This window comes from Lytechinus pictus, chromosome 1 (genome assembly GCF_037042905.1).
Source record: "Lytechinus pictus isolate F3 Inbred chromosome 1, Lp3.0, whole genome shotgun sequence".
NCBI lineage: Eukaryota > Metazoa > Echinodermata > Echinoidea > Temnopleuroida > Toxopneustidae > Lytechinus > Lytechinus pictus.
In genome coordinates this window covers 32,148,463-32,161,143 of record NC_087245.1, presented here as the reverse complement: position 1 = coordinate 32,161,143, position 12,681 = coordinate 32,148,463, and the positions used below count along the sequence as shown (strand labels likewise).

General features: G+C 36.5%; 1 protein-coding gene and 1 long non-coding RNA gene across 3 annotated transcripts; one reads left to right on the top strand and one right to left on the bottom strand.

Moving 5' to 3' along the window:
- The first annotated feature begins 1,435 nt into the window (after positions 1–1,435).
- LOC135154360 (trichohyalin-like) lies at positions 1,436–6,702 on the top strand. Of its 2 annotated transcripts, XM_064100504.1 has the most exons (4): positions 1,436–1,747; positions 3,418–3,910; positions 4,278–4,346; positions 4,682–6,702. In XM_064100504.1, exons 2-4 carry the CDS (start codon positions 3,424–3,426, stop codon positions 5,077–5,079), a joined length of 954 nt encoding a protein of 317 aa, XP_063956574.1. In that variant the 5' UTR covers positions 1,436–1,747; positions 3,418–3,423; the 3' UTR covers positions 5,080–6,702. The 2 variants fall into 2 exon arrangements, with proteins under 2 accessions (XP_063956574.1, XP_063956570.1); XM_064100500.1 differs by having other exon boundaries at positions 1,436–3,910.
- Positions 6,703–7,655: 953 nt separating this feature from the next.
- Positions 7,656–11,044, bottom strand: LOC129262832 (uncharacterized). The gene is made up of 2 exons (XR_010293775.1): positions 10,171–11,044; positions 7,656–9,535 (listed from the first exon to the last, which is right to left on the bottom strand). It is a non-coding gene; the product is annotated as an uncharacterized LOC129262832 (long non-coding RNA).
- Positions 11,045–12,681: the final 1,637 nt, after the last annotated feature.

The following is a 12,681-nucleotide window of genomic DNA, read 5'->3' as shown; positions in this document are numbered from 1 at the left end:
TTGAACTATGATTGGTTGCAAATTGATAACACATTAATCATTTAGTACTTATAGACCATACAAAGCGTAGTCTTTGAATTAAAAAGAAATGTATTCATTTCAAATTTGAATTAATTTTAGTCTCAATTAATAGACTGGGCAAATTTATTTTAATAAGTTTTTATTCTTAGACTTCCCCTTTTTTTCCAAAATATTTGTCAAGAAAGTATTTAATTGGTTGCTAATTCAACTCATTGAGAAGTAGAAAAAGTTGAAAATGTAGTGCATTTTCTAAATTGATAACAAAGTTGTTGTTTTATTAATTATGATACAAAGATGACAAACGACCACACATTCTTCTCCTTCCAAATTACCAGACTCTCCTCTCAAGAATGTATACATTAGCAAGACTTCAAACCAGACTAAATTATGAAGTCACACTTTTTGCCATGGCAACACGTTCCCCATCAGACACATTGCAAAAGCCGCAATGACCAAGTGGCCACCTACATCCCCATGACGCAGGCAGAGGCTGAGAGGTTAAAAGGAATATGGCAGATATGTGCTGTCTCCGAGGAATGACCTTTGACACCCAGAGACTACTTGTCAAGTTGAAATCAATATTCCAACGAAGACTGGCTCAATTTAGACATTGTCAAAGAGCTTATGCATGGTAGTGTATATATCAGTAGAGGAATACATAGCTTGCTGTTTAGTGGATCAATTCATTTCTAATAAAATATACAAATATCATTCAGTTGTGTCAGAGCTTTACCACCCTTTCACACGGTACCAAAATCGTAATTTGAATGATTCCAGTGAAAAATAATTCTTATGACAAATTTTTAACACGTGTGAAATCAAACTAGAATCACGAACGCTAATCACAATCACAAATTCAAATTCAACTCCGGAGGTGAATTCCAGTCAAGTTTCACTCAAATTACGGTACGAATTTTACGTCTGAAAGGGTTGACCTCCAAATTTTTTTTTTGAGGGGTGGAGCTTACGTGACCTTTTCAAGCACTTCCGTAGAAAATGCAATTGTCATGCACTCATCGTAGTTTCTTTTTTGCGATGCAGTGCTTTTATTGGGTTTGATTGACAAGTCACCAAGGACACGATACCACCTTCGCTCAGGAATTCGAATTCAAATCACAGGTTTTGAGTGAACGTGTAAATGGTACAATGATTCTAAAGACAAATTGCAATCATCATTACAAAGATTATTCAAGATTCTTGTGTGAAAAGGCCCTTAGTTAAATTCAGCAATGCACAATGTATAATATGTGGTTACAATTTTTTACGATACAAAACAATACAAAATACATGATAAAAAAAAAGCTCAGTATTGGATTTGGGCAGTCATATAAACCCAGATCGGATTGTCCCTGTTGGGTAGTCATTATAGATAGGTTTTGTACTGCATCAAAGTTTTGGCTTACATGACCACGGCTTAGACCCCTGTTACACATACGTTTGCAAGTGGACTGAGGCCGGCCCCGGAGGCGGCTCGACGTATGTGTAACATCAACTTTTTTTGAAAAGCCGGACTGAGGCCGGACTGAGGCCAGGTGGACTCAGTCCACCTCTGGATGTGGTTTGAGGCCGGCCCGAGTCCGGACTCAGTCCCGCAATCGGTAGGTGTAACACCAAAGTGGACTCGGCGCCGGCTTATAAGCGGAAGTGACGCGACCTGTCATCATCAACAATGCATCGGCCGGGCGCGCTTTTGCCATTTGGACCAGGCATGCAGTATATATTATAGGTAAGCCTCGCCCCGAGCGTAAAATTACATTGTTTTTCATCATTTATTGCTTTAAATTTTAATTTCCTCATATCCAGCAGCCTGCACTAAGACACGACATATTCTGTACTGGTGGGCTAAAAGTTTAAACCGTTTATTCCTGGTATTTTCTCCGAACAGAACTGATGAGTGATGGTGACTTGTAATTCAGTCCCATCCCTATATTTCTGTGGGTTTGGGAATTATGATTTTCGATCGTCTGATCATTTCCTGTTTATTTCGATGTTTTTAAATACATCGCTACTGTGATTGCACCATCTGAAGAATGATCATTATTTTTTTGTTGGCGATGATAATTTATCAATACTAATAGACAGACTAAAAACAATAGCCTGGACAGGAGTGCCATACATCATGAGCCGTCATAATTTTTCTCATATGATTATGAAATTATGACTCATCATCATCAGACTCGGAGTCAGACTGTCAGAGTTAATACATCATCTTATGCCTCAAACAAAGTCATCATGATCATGAGGCATGAACTTGATGAAGTATTTAACTTTGATTTTGAAGGCATGGCCAGGGGCAGGCCAGGCCATGAGACATGAAACTAGACAATTGCCATTAATTATTTCAAATGCCAATAATCCACTCAGTCGGAGTCGCACATAGTCAGAAATTGGACATGAAATATGTCGCTAGACATTGAAACAAATGAGTAGGGTCTAGATCTACATATAAAATAGTGTCTGCCTGTAAAATCCCCACAAAAAAGAAGTAGACTAAAATAAGTAGATTCTAGCGGTGAGTGCATAAAACAATGTTAATACAGATTACAGTACAATAATATACACAACTCTAACTTCGAAGTCCTATCCCTAACCAACCAAAGTCATCAGGAGGCCGCGTACTCTAGGATGGACGCCGGGGTCTGCGAACCCTAACCCTAGCTGTAACAGACTCTGCGTACCTTACTATTATAGTATTAACTGTCTCTATAATTAACACTCTAGGCCTACCATCTCTAAATGATCATTAAACCGTCTCTAAAATTATCACTAGAAGCAAATTGTATTAAAAATTGTATACATTAACAGATTAACACGTGATATGATAACAAAAGAAACTTGTAAATAAAGTATGAATAAGTTCTTCTTCCACCGGTATTCAGAGATCAGCGGCTGGCCACGTGTTAGTTGCCGAGCTGTAGGAGTTTATCTTGATGGACTTGATAGATTTTTAGAATATTATTTCCCATATTTTGTATACTATATGGATTTCTAGATAGTTATTTTAGAAAGTGATTTCCCATATTTTGTATACTTTATTTATATTAGTTATGTCATTCTAAGTCATACCCATATTTTTCAATTGTTTTATTCAATTTTAGTGATGGGTACATATGGAACTTTAGCGGAATAATTTGTCCATCGATCATCAAATGTTACATAGCAGGGGGAGAAGGGCCTTCATATATCTAGGTGGTCGATCAATCTGAATCATTAAATTTGAATTTTTGATGATATTCATGTCAACTGTCCCCTGACAAGAGAAGTTGTTGACAAGATCAAAAATCCTAAAAGGTGATTAATAGATGTTACACATAATTTTATATAATAATTTTACCACATCGTAATCTTTGTGGTTACCATTATTAATTTGTATTTGTATTTGTTCTCTCATTTTAGATCAAAATGGCACCAACAGGGAGAGGGAGTCTGTGGGAAGATGTGGAGACGCTGTGCCTCCTGAATATTTGGCGGGAGAAAAACATTCAAGAACAGATGGATGGCACAGTAAGGAACAAAACGGTATTTCGTAAGATATGCCAATTGATGAAAGAAAGGGGGTTCGAAAGGGCAGAGGACCAAATCAAGCGGAAAATTAAACAACTAAGAGCGTCCTTCCGAAAGACGGAGGACAATAACAATCGATCAGGCAGGGGGAGAATTACATGTAAATTCTATAGCGAACTGCAGGAGATCTTTGGGGGCAGACCAGAGACTGCACCAGTTGCCATTCTGGCGTCGCAACCAGAGGAGGAGGATCAATCTGAGTCGCTAGACTCGGTGGACTCTGATTCACTGCCGAGAGAGGAGGAGGAGGATGGAGCCGAAGAAGATAGAAGTATAACGGATGATGAACTGGAGGAAAATGATGTGGAAGCACCAACAGAATTGGGTAAAGGATTCCTCTTCCTTTTTTCATTTGTAATCACATATACATGTTTATTTGTATATACATGTGTAATTATAAAGACTAATCCTTTTTGGCTCTTACCCTCTCAGTGTGAGCATTTAAAATAAACATTATTGGTATCATTATATTGTCTTGATGTATCATTTTATACTGAGTAATATGAAAGGAACTGATTTGAATTTAATAAAATAAAAATGTATTGAAAGTTAGCCTTTGTTTTAAAATGTTTTTACTTCAGTGACACATAACAACATAAAAATTAGTTCCCCTTCATTTTATGCATAAAAATGAAATGTTTATTATTGTAGTCACTTATTGTAATCGCTTTTCTATCCCTCATTTTCTTTAGTTGGCAATTTTCCACCGGAGGATCTAGAGGGACCTTCAACATCATCTGCTAATGGACGTAAGGCAACTGGTAATATAAACAGATTGTTTCCATACATTTGCTTATTTATAGTTCATATGATATTTGAATTCGATTCAGCAAATTTTCAAGAAAAGGGGCCTTTTACATCCCGTTGATGTTGCTTTCATGCAGTATGATTTTTTTTTGCAACTCAAGGTTTTCTCACTTGATTTGTTGTATTAGCTATTAGAAGTGTGATATTGCATGCCTTATGTCAAATACAGAAAAGTATGTGTGTAACAAGTTGAAAGAAATAAAATGATTGTATACCTTTCTTACCGCTATCACATTTGATTGATTTTTTTTTATTTACGATGTATTTTATACTACCTACTTCATAACAGGGGAAAAGCGGAAGAAATCAAAGCTGCAGGAGTCCTTCGGACTGATAGCCAAGGAGATAAAGACACTGGAGGAGGACAGTACAAATGCCTTCAATGCTAGGGAGGATCGGTTCATGCAGCGCCAAATGGAGTGGGAGCGTGAGCTCCTAATGAAGGCACAGCGTACTGAAGAAAAAAAACTAGAGGAGAAGGAGAGGAGGAGAAGAGAAGAGAGGGAGCATAGAGAGCAAGAAAAAGAACGTGATAGACAGCATCAACTCCAAATGCTTCAGGCCTTAATGGCTGGTATGCGGCAGTCGTCAACTTCAATGTGGCAGCAACAGGGAAACAACTCCCAGTCCGGTCCAGAGCGGTCTCCAAATTCCTGGCCCTACAATCACGATTACACTCCACTGTAATTGTTACAAACATAATGCATTCTTCAAGTGGAGGAGTGTGTGTGTTTGGAATTCCCACGGTGGTAAACATGTATTTGTCATATGAGATGACACTTTTCAGGATTTTTGTTCATCACAATTTCTTTCCTCAGTACTTGTTGCTGCATATCATTCACCTGTACTCTTGCCATGCTGAAACCCTTGTTTTTACTTAGCCATCCATCTCAGTGCTGCCAGAATCATTGCCAAGGGCAAGGGAATTTACATGTAAATTGTAGATGTTAGTACTTTTTGTTCTTAGCACTTATAGATTTTTATAAACATATAACTTTGTTTTTATGTAGTTCTTTTTTACATCAAGTAACCATTTACTTGCTATTGGAACTTTTGTACATCTGTATATAAACATTCATTTTTATTTTTTCTTCTATTCTATGCATAACTTTTGAATGGACTATGTTTTATTGTTGTTCTTAAATAAGATCTATATCAACCGCTGCCAACCCTCATTTTGTACCAATTTGATATTGCCAAAGAAAGTTGAGTCACAACTTGAAAGTGTAAAGTATTATATCTTTTTACTGCTCATTTTTGTCAGTACCTGTTATCTTGCAATTACTGTACATGTATAAAACAGGTTATATACATATGCATTCACACAAAGTTACAAAGTCTATTTGCTATTTAAGCACACATTTCTACATGTGAACTTTTGTACATCTACAGTATATATAAACATTCCATTTTTATTTTGTCTTCTATTATATACATACCTTTTCGAATGACTGTTTTATTGTTCTTAAATAAGATCTATATCAAATGCTGCCAGCCCTCATTTTGTACCAATTTGATATTGCCAAAGAAAGTTGAGTCACAACTTGAAAGTGTAAAGTATTATATTTTTTAACTGCTCTTTTTGTTAGTACTTGTTATCTTGCAATTTCTGTACATGTATAAAACAGGTATATGCATTCACACAAAGTTACAAAGTCTGTTTGCTATTTAAGCACACATTTCTACATGTGAACTTTTGTACATATACAGTATATATATATAAACATTCCATTTTTATTTTGATCTTCTATTATATACATACCTTTCAAATGACTATGTTTTATTGTTCTTAAATAAGATCTATATCAAACGCTGCCAACCCTCATTTTGTACCAATGTGATATTGCCAAAGAAAGTTGAGTCACAACTTGAAAGTGTAAAGTATTATATTTTTTAACTGTTTGTTTTTGTCAGTACTTGTTATCTTGCAATTACATGTATAAGATGGGTTATATACATATGCATTCACACAAAGTTTCAAAGTCTATTTGCTATTTTATCACACATGTCTACATTTTTGTTTGTCATCATTGCATTTGCAGTACTTTTCAAAAACTTTTCCCCCCTTTTCTTTGTATTTATTAAGAAAGAAACTGTATATTGGCAATAAAACGTTACCAAAGTCTGCCTTTCGATAGTGCCAACTAATTTAAACTCAGGACATAATTGTGGTATATTTTATAACTTTTCAGTTACTATGTAAAGAAAATTGCACTTTGTGAATGCATTATGCAAATATTGCACTTTTATGTTTTACTTTTTATGTACGTGTTCATTATTCTCTGAATAATAAATAATTTGTTTGGTATATTTCCAGTCTTCTTGCCTGATTGCATGTGTGACCTAACCCTATACCTTTACCTCTGTTAATACATTGTCTACCTAGATCCAGTCAAATGATTGGCTGAGCATGCTTTTCATGGGGATTTGCGAAACAATGCAAACAAAATATGGATGTTATTTTGATCGTTCAAAGCAAATCGGCTCTTTAACAAAAAAGACTATCTTATATATACATGTATTTGCAAAGCTTATAGAGTCAAGGAAAGTGTGATTTAATCCTAAGAGAATATAATAATAGAGGTGCCATATGTCATCTTGCAAGAGTTGAAAGATAACATATCTTGGCATCTCGGGTATTAATTTCTCCTCTTTGGAAAACATCACATTTTCCAAACACTACATGCTTTGCAGAAAAATAGTCCCTCTTGGAATATTTAAGCATTTACAGGCCCAACAAAATTCTATATTACACCCCATGTCAGTCAAAATAATGTTGTAATATAGTGACCTAAATTGCCTTTTTGGTACATGTACTATGAAACTTTTTGTTTAAATTCTGTATCTTTATACTTCATAATTTGTTTAAATTTTTTTTAAATAAAAAATATTACCTTTTGATTCTACAATGTTAAATGGACAATGATACATGTTCCAGCCCCCCCCCCCCCAGAAAAAAATGGACATCAACAAGACAAACTATAACACCTGGGGTACCCCCCCCCCAAGATTTCTGTGTCTGCCACTGACATGTACTTAATGTGTTTTCTAAACAAACTAATCAAATATGAATAGGAATCAAATGGGGACATATTAGTTTCTATTCAAATTCTCAGAATTGAAGAGAATCTGAAGGAAAAAGATGAATAGAATCTATTCTAAATAAGAATAGAAACAAATATGTCCCCATTTGATTCCAATTTAGATTGGTTTGCTTTTAGAGTGTTATAATACAGAAATAATAGGATAGACCCTTAGCTGAATTCTTGATGTTTTTTCTTCTTTTTATTCATTATCGGAGGCATGTTGTATTTAACATATACACAGAAAATACCTAACAATTTTGAACTAAAAGTGGTTAGAGAAGAAAAAACGACATATATGTACAAAACAGCTATTTCATAGTGGTTGAATACAATCCAATATAATCACATAGCTAAAGAGATAATGACCACTTGCGCCTGCCCCCAAGCAATTACTACTTATCCACATGGGTTTGAAGATAAATCATGTTTATCTGGTATTGTTTTATATACATTATACATTTACCTCTGTAACCTTTGTTTGAAATTCCTCTCCAAATGAATACTTGTTAGCACATTGAATACAAGAAGCAAATAGTACAAGATATTATGATAAAAGAACTACAAATAGGTAATGTTTCATGTGTATTAACCTCTGTGTCCTTTGACCTACATAACCCTAAACAAAATTAATTCATCTTCCCATGATGAGGCATGCTGGTGTCAAGTTTAAAGTGCATCTTTTAAGATTAATGATTGATATAAATTATCGCATTGATGAAATAGCAAGAAAGTCACATGGACAACAAGAAAAAAAATAATGCTTCTGGCACTATATTTGCTTGAAAAAATAACAATACAACTGCATTTTACCTCAAATGAAATAACATAACACAAAACTGGCTTTTGAATGGGCACAGGATAAGATGGTTAAAATGTGTTCATCACTTGTAGATCATATAGGCAAATGAATTTGAATTTGAATATTCGGTTTTAAAACACTTAAACTTATGTCAGTCATAACAGGGAAGAAACACAAGATGAAAAGAAGATTGCAGTGTGCTATGCTACTGGTCAGATGCATTGCTATGTCAGTGCATACATTAACCTCTGCTATGCATACCTAAAGCCCCCAGCTATGGTTGACAATAACATAAACCCAGTCTTACTGTATCCATGGATTGGGAAAGAGACTGATACAAAGAAGAAAAAAAAATCATTCTAATTAATTGACAATCTTCTGGCCCTGATAATCTTATCTGCCATAGGCCTACCTTAAATTTACTACTTTTTCATCACTCTGTATAGTAAAATATGAAACAAATGACTTGGTGAAATAAAAGCATATTATTAAAAAAAAAAAAGATTATTCATTACAAAAAGGCCAACCATCTACTTTAAAATGGATTATAAAAAAATAACAGATTTGCATTTTCTCAATAGTCTATTATGAATGATTAACATAAATTAATAATTAAAAAGGAAAAACAAAGAGAAATGTCCAAGAGAGAAAACTCTATTCTTGATAACTGTTTTACATTACAAAACAGAGGCTACATAACATTTTCAATCATGAGGGCGGGGGTTGGGGGGGGGGGGGGGTCATTGACTAACCGAATGAATGAGTTCATTTGAGGCTCTGTTTACACCTGTGGAATATCATTAACAGTGGTTGAAGAAATGCATAAAAAAAGTTACCTAACATACTGAACAAGAGCATCACGCACTACAGATGCTGATGGTGCAGGCCTTTGATTTGGCAAAGGACAAGGTGGCTGAAACTCTCGTAATTCATGAGCAACATCAAGCCACTCGTCATCTGGCTCATCGGACTGCATCTGACAAAGGTTATGCAAGGTACAACACGCTCCAACAATATTAGTTACGTTCTCAAGAGCGCTGTCATTGCGCTTCAATAAGCATCTCCATCGCCCCTTCAGTCTACCAAAACTACCTTCGATGACCATTCTCGCCCTGCTGAGCCTGTAGTTAAAGTTAGTCTGATCTTCAGTCAGACGACCATTATCGGCAAAACCTTTCATTAGCCATGGCAGCAGTGGGTAGGCAGGGTCCCCAAGTATCATCAGCGGAACATCTTGGCCATTGATGTTTCTTGTCATCTGGTCAAAAACAATGTATTGAAAATGATAATAATGAAATATAATCATTTAATAATATTAATAACATCAATACTAAGTAGAGGTCTATTTTAATATCATGAAGATGTTTAGAAAAATATATATTAAAATTAATTCATTAAAATACACATTGATCATGCTGATGAACATGCAGGCCCGTAGCCAGGGGGGGGGGGGCACGTGCCCCCCCCCCCCCCCAAGATCACACACCCATCCTTATAGACCCCTCCCCAGGACGTTGATCAATTACATGTATGTGCCCCCCAAACATCAAACACTGGCTATGGCCCTGCTGATGAAATATCAAAATCACACAAACCTCAGTGTTTTTAGATGAATAGGTGGAGCAAACTAATGGTAGCCTATTATTACTTATGAAATTTTAAAAGAAGATCTACCCTTATTCTAGGCTTGATTTCTCTAGGTTTATTTATTGTTTTAAATCCTTTGTTTATATTATCCCTTTAAAAAAATGAAATGTGCATGTTACTATTGACTTGTAGATCTATGAGATTTTAAATGATTGTAGTCTATCATAATCTTTTGTGGCTTAAATCTTTAATAATAAAATGAAATTTAATTCAAGTTTTATAAATTAGATTTAAAAGTAAACGTACATTTGGAAGCAGTTCTCCATTTTCCGCTCTTCGGTGAAAAGAAGAGTTTGCCAGCACCCGGGCATCGTGGCAGCGTCCTGGCCATCCTACCATGATATCTGTGAACATGTACTTATGGTCACAAACTGCCTGGAGAATGACAGAGTACCATCCCTTTCGATTATGATAATCAGCATGGTAATTAACAGGTCCAATTATAGGGATATGGGTTCCATCAATGGCACCTGCAACTTGGGGAAACCCCATGTCCTCGAACCCCTGAACAGTTGCCCGTAATCTATCTCCAGAAGGAAAGGTAATATATCTTCTCATTAGTTCTTGTACAATTACAAGGCAGGTGTCGTTGACGATGACATTGGCGGTACATCTCGCTACCCCAAAAAGATGCCCGATTGTTCGATACTCGCAGTTTGTGGATAAACGCCACAGAGTTATGGCAACTCTCTTTCTGACACAAACTGCTTTACGCCATCGTGTGTTTTGGCGACGAATAGCCGGTGCTAGCTCACCACACAGAAAATCAAATGTCGACTTGTTCACACGGAAATTTTCACGAAAATCTCTTGCCGTGAATCTCCCTTCCACTATCCTCTCCCAGAAATGTCCAGATCGCTCCTTCATCCACACACTCCTTTCCACGGTGCAGGCAAACGTTATAGCACATAACAAAAAATAGTACCGTACTCGCCGACGACGTGCTTCAAACTCCCGGAATCGCCTTTTTTGAGCACGTCGAAATTCCCTCCTTCGATCAGAAATAATAGTTACGATATTCTTAACCTTCATAATGCAATTATATAAACAAAATATGGAGGTAAGATATGTGTACGGATCGGTCGCGATGTCGATGAGATCCAATGCAATTAAAAAGACCTGCAAACCGCGCGAAAATATTAAGCGTTTGTTTACATGAAGTGCGCCCCAACGTCAGCTCGTGAAAAGGCGACGTGAGGCCGGCCTATGTGTAGACGCAAAATTGCGGGCCCGAGACTATGTGTAACAGGGGTTTGATGATTTTGAGGCGGCTTCAAATTGCAGGCGTGAGGCCGCCTCCGGGGCCGGCTTTGAAAGCCGACGCATGTGTAACAGGGGTCTTAGTTTTGCTGACATTAGGTGTATTGTATTAAGTAGTAATAATAATGATATGTCCATTTACATAACGCAGTTACTACGTGCATATACTCAACTGCGCTTTGATACATGGTATCATATTATTACCTGGCCGTAGCTGAGCCGCCATATTAATAGGTGCTAAAGCATTCAAGGAATAAATCCTACCGGGTACCCATTTACCTCACCTGACTCAAGTGCATGTGGATAGATTTCTTGCCGAAGGAAATTACGCCATGGCTGGGATTCGAACCCACGACCCTCTGTTTCATAGTCCGGAGACTAATCCACTGGGCCACAACGCTTTTGTAGTGTTCTCAAAACTATACATGCTCCAAAGCTGTGACAGACCGTCTATTAATTAGCCAATCCAATTTCATGATATCACAGTTTTGAAACGGAGTTTGTAAAATGTCATAGATAAAGATCTTATGAACCTGGGCCCCTTTAACACGCAATATACAATCAGTTGCACTCAATTCTGTAAGTCTAAATATCATACCATGTTAAGAAAGTTGCAATCATCATAGATATCAATTAATCTCTTAAATGCAACACTCCCCAAGCCAGGTTTATAGGAAATTTGACTTAACTTGTAGCATCTCCAATGTAACACCTTTGAACCTTTCCTTTGAAACATTCAAGTTTGGACAATTTCCTCATCACAGTCTGGAGTTTATTCTGTTCAGTGTGCTGTAGGCGTGCTTCACAGCATTCCTTTAACACTGTATACTGTGTGCCTTCTTCAAACACTGCTTTGTTTGTCTACATTTTGTGAATAAATAAATTAGGGTGGCATTGCTTTGCTTCCTTGATCAGCATGCTATCATGTTTCATATGTTGCTTGTGGCAAATTCAATTTTCCAAACCAAATGGAAGTTGTTTGGTATCGCTTTACTTGTGCTGAGAAGTGAGTGTTTTTTCAAAGAAAAAGAGAGAGACCTGCGTACCGTTTTGGTGTCAGATGCATGGGGTACGTGTACTGCTATGGTTACTTGATGTAAAATATTAGCATTTTTTTTTGCTGAATGTGGCCTGAATTATCATGTTAATTACAATTTATTCGGCATTTCAAAAAGCAAACAGAGCAATGACATTTCAACATATAAAAATTTTCTCAAGAAGCTTCCCCCGCTGCATTTCCCGAACTTGCCTGGAACGAAATCCCCATATCCTGGAAGCCTTTTCTTCCAACTACACGTTATGTAGCAGGGGATGTCTAGAACTATATCATTCAGTTTTACATCGGAGTATTATCATATTGTTTAATTTTTCCTTCACTCCTTATCAAAGATGCTATGGCTGGTCAAGAAGTAATATTCTGTTCCCTTAAATGTTTCATGCAATGATATTATAAAACTCCTTGTCAACCAATGGTGTAACTGTGATGTAACTAATGCA

Bases quoted from the DNA above. Each gene is read 5' to 3' on its own strand.
- LOC135154360 (XM_064100504.1), top strand. From the start codon at position 3,424: ATGGCACCAACAGGGAGAGGGAGTCTGTGGGAAGATGTGGAGACGCTG. The intron at 3,911-4,277 runs GTAAAGGATTCC...CATTTTCTTTAG, and splicing joins GGAAGCACCAACAGAATTGG to TTGGCAATTTTCCACCGGAG. The intron at 4,347-4,681 runs GTAATATAAACA...ACTTCATAACAG, and splicing joins TAATGGACGTAAGGCAACTG to GGGAAAAGCGGAAGAAATCA.